Below are 3,835 nucleotides of genomic sequence, written 5' to 3' on the forward strand. Positions count from 1 at the left end.
AAGACCAATAAATAAAAAAGACAAAATACAATCTATCTCTTAATACAAAACTTTCATGATACTTTTACCAATTTTAACTTGAACTCTTAAAAGCACAGATTTCGAACATTCTGTGTAATGGGAATTAACTGAATATAGGGTTTAGGTATTGTTGTATCCTCCCACATTAGTTATCATTGAGTCATAGTTGATTGATGAAACAAAGAATGATTGGATGATCAAAATGTTTATGAATGTAGACTTTCCAATAATTTCTAATCAGAATTACAAGTAACATGGTGCTTTAGTAATCCCCTTTTACACAAACAATAAATTGCAGCCGCTTAAATATGTACCTAAGCAATAGACAAGCAATGCTGAATTTAAGCTCCAAATTTGGGTACTTTAGCGGCAGACGTTTTAGCCAAGAAATGCTCTGCTACTATCCTCCTCTGGATTTTTCCAGTAGCTGTTTTCGGCACGGAATCCGTGATGAAAACTTTCTTGGGTACTTTGAAACTCGCAAGATTTCTTTTGCAATATTTCTTGATTTCTTCTTCATCCAAGCTTCCTCCCCTTAGAATCACCGCACAATTTATCTGCAATTTTTTGACACCGACTTTTAGACAAATTACACAACCAAACAGCCATTCAAAACCAAAAATAATCAAAACCATGAATTGGATTTTCTTACCTCCTCGCCATATTTCTCATCGGGAACACCGAAGGCAACTGCCTGTGTTACAGCTGGGTGAGCCAATAACACTGCGTCTACCTCAATTGGTGATATTTTCTCTCCTGCCAAACAGAAGTGAACCAACCAAATATCACATCAACATTCTAGCATAAAACACAAGTGATCATTCAACGCAATTGATGAGTAAGGAAATGATACCTCCACGATTGATGAGCTCCTTGATCCGACCAACAAGATGCAAGTATCCATCGGAGTCAAAAAACCCGACATCCCCAGTGTGGAACCAACCAAATTGAAAAGCCGATTTATTAGCCTCTGGGTTGTTCTTATATCCCTTTGTTACATTCAATCCCCTAATACAAACCTCCCCATTAGAATAAGGCGGCTGAATCTCCCCTTGTTCATTCAAAATCGCCATGTCTTGACCAACCGGTTTCCCAACCGACCCAGCCTTATGTGGGCCATTGTTTAGTAACGGGTTCGATGTCATGAGGTGAGACGCCTCTGTCATGGCGTAAGCCTCGAGCACTGGTGCGTCAAATGCCGCCTCTAGCCGTTCTAATATACTCGGTGCCAATGATGCACTGCAGCTTCTAATGAACCTTAGCTTGGGGTACCGTGGACGTTCGGGATTGCTCTCATGGCGGTCCAATATGATCTGGTGTATCGTGGGGACAGCAGTGTACCATGTGGCTTTGTATTTAATCATGTCCGTCCAAAATGTCGATGCAGAAAATCTGCCGGCGGCCGGGAGAGTGACGGCAGCTCCGGAAACGAGTGAACTCAGTAAGCCAGCTAACAAGCCATGCACGTGAAATAACGGGAGCACAATGACCGTCGAGTCTGACTCAGTGAGTTCGTAAACCGATTTAATGTTCAAAACTGAAGTCCCCAAATTGAGCTGAGTCAAAGCAACACCCTTGGGACGACTGGTGGTACCGGAAGTGTGAAGGAAAAGAGAGACGTCGGCAGGGTCGTTAACGAGTTGTTTGACTGAATCAATATTTGACTCGGGGTTGGAGGAGAGAGTTATTTTGGAATTTTCATCCTGGAGAGCGGCGGATACGAGAGGGATGTTCAACTTGGAAGCGGCGGCTTCAGCCGGCTTGATGCCTTCGGCTGGGATTAATAACAGCTTGGATTCTGAATCAGAAAGGTAAAACTCAAACTCCTCGGCAGTATAAGCTGAGTTTAACGGCGCGGCGGTTGCACGGCAACGAATTACAGCCAAGAACATAATAACAAGCTATATATGAAAAAAAAAGAATTATTTTTTCAGTAACTAATAATAGTAAAATAAAACAAGGCAACTCGAAGCCTCTGTTTGGCAGCTCAGTAAATGATGGAAACCAAACAATGAAAAAACAGTATCACGAAAAATTAAAATTAAAATGAGAAAGAAAAGAAAATTTGATCTTTTTATAACCTAATAGACAAAGACATTTTATATGCGTTTTGCTTTCTTTCTTTTTTAACTAAAGAAGGGTTTTTTATTTGAAGGGAAAACAGTTTAACACGTAAAATAATTAAAAGCGACAATTTTATTTTCTTCCTCCGTATTTTCTCATCGACCAAACAGAATCTGATCCTAATGATTCATTCAAGAAGGTTTTATTGATTGAAACGTAAGAAGAAAAAGAAAAAAAAGTAAACATACCTCCACGGTGTTTGGGAAAGTAAGAGCGACGACATCGCCGGGATGGATGCCGGAGGCGATGAGGAGAGAAGCAGCATGATCGATGATGTGTTGTAATTGAGCATGCGTCAAATCGAACTTGCCGGAAACTGATAAAGCTCGCCTGGTAGGGAACTCGGCCGCAGCCTTGTGAAGTAATCCTGTCAAAGTTACGGTTTCCATATTCTTTTTTTCTTTTCTCGACAACCAAATAAATGGTGAAAATATTGATGGAGAAAATTGGTGAGATTTGGAGGAGTTTATAAAGGGTTAAGAAGACAAGGAGAATAAGAGAGGAAGGATCCGGTGTAGGTTAGGAGCAGGGGAGGTTATTTAGCCACGTGGCTAAAGTGGACGGGTCAGTTTGCGGGTGCCACGCTTTGAGAGGTGTGCCCCTTTTTAGCCTTTTCCTAAAACGGCAAAATCCAATGTACACTTGTCCATCGACCTGATCGGGACCCAAAAATTAGAGTAAATTCTTCGTTACTTTTTGAAAAGTTTTGTTTAAAATTTAAATGTTCAATATTATTGTTAAAAAATATTTTTAAAAAATAAAATATCAATTTTAAATATATTATTATTAAATAATAAATATATATTTAAATAATATTTAAATTAGATAATATTATTATATTTTACTAAGAATATAAAAAATATTACAACTTGTTGTTAATATTTTAATATATGAAATATAAATTTTAAATATTTTAAGCAATAAATATTAATTATTTATAAAATTTAATTAGAATATATAAATTATATTTTAAATATTTAAATATAACCATTAAATATTTGTAATTAGTATTTTAAAAATATTTTTTATTTTAATTAATGATTTTAACACATTTGTAATTAAGCACCAAGAAAAAAAAGGAAAATGCTATGTTATTAGAGGGGTAAAAAAGTAATTAAGCACCAAAAGTGCTTTTGGGAGAGGAAAAGCTAAAATTTTTAGCTTTTCCTATTCAGAAGTTTCAAAAGTGTTTTTTAAAAGAACTTCTGAAAAGCTACAAATTTCAGCCAAAATCAACTAGTTATTCACAGCTTTTCTTCCAAAAGTGCTTTTGGAGTTAGAAGTGTTTTTTTTTTAAGTAATGAAGAACTGGTCCTTAGGCTTATTTAATGGGTTTGGGTTTATTTAGTTCGAAAAATAGATTTAAAATTTCGCTTAAATTTAATACAGATAAAAATATTAAAATTTAAGTTTGGTCTGGTTTGTCTATATTAAAATTTTATATAATTTTTTAAAAATATAATATATATAAATATTAAAATAAATATTTTAACAAATTAAAAATAAATTAAAAATTATATTTAAATAACACTAAAATAGGTACAATTTAACAAGTAAATATCTCTAAAATAGTAACAAAATTAATAATAAAATAAGAGTTATAAAATATTTAAATAATAACAACAAAATAGTAACAATATAATAATAAAATGACAGTAAAATAATGAGAAAACAATAAGAAAATAATAAT

The 3,835-nt window shown here is 34.5% G+C and overlaps 1 protein-coding gene across 1 annotated transcript; it reads right to left on the reverse strand.

Moving 5' to 3' along the window:
• Positions 1 to 226: 226 nt before the first annotated feature.
• Positions 227 to 2,586, reverse strand: LOC105792203 (probable CoA ligase CCL9). The gene is made up of 4 exons (XM_012620650.2): positions 2,334 to 2,586; positions 875 to 1,922; positions 674 to 777; positions 227 to 578 (listed from the first exon to the last, which is right to left on the reverse strand). The coding sequence occupies exons 1-4, from the start codon at positions 2,532 to 2,534 to the stop codon at positions 363 to 365; spliced, it is 1,569 nt and encodes a 522-aa protein (XP_012476104.1). The 5' UTR covers positions 2,535 to 2,586; the 3' UTR covers positions 227 to 362.
• Positions 2,587 to 3,835: the final 1,249 nt, after the last annotated feature.

This window comes from Gossypium raimondii, chromosome 8, assembly GCF_025698545.1.
Source record: "Gossypium raimondii isolate GPD5lz chromosome 8, ASM2569854v1, whole genome shotgun sequence".
Classification (NCBI taxonomy): domain Eukaryota; kingdom Viridiplantae; phylum Streptophyta; class Magnoliopsida; order Malvales; family Malvaceae; genus Gossypium; species Gossypium raimondii.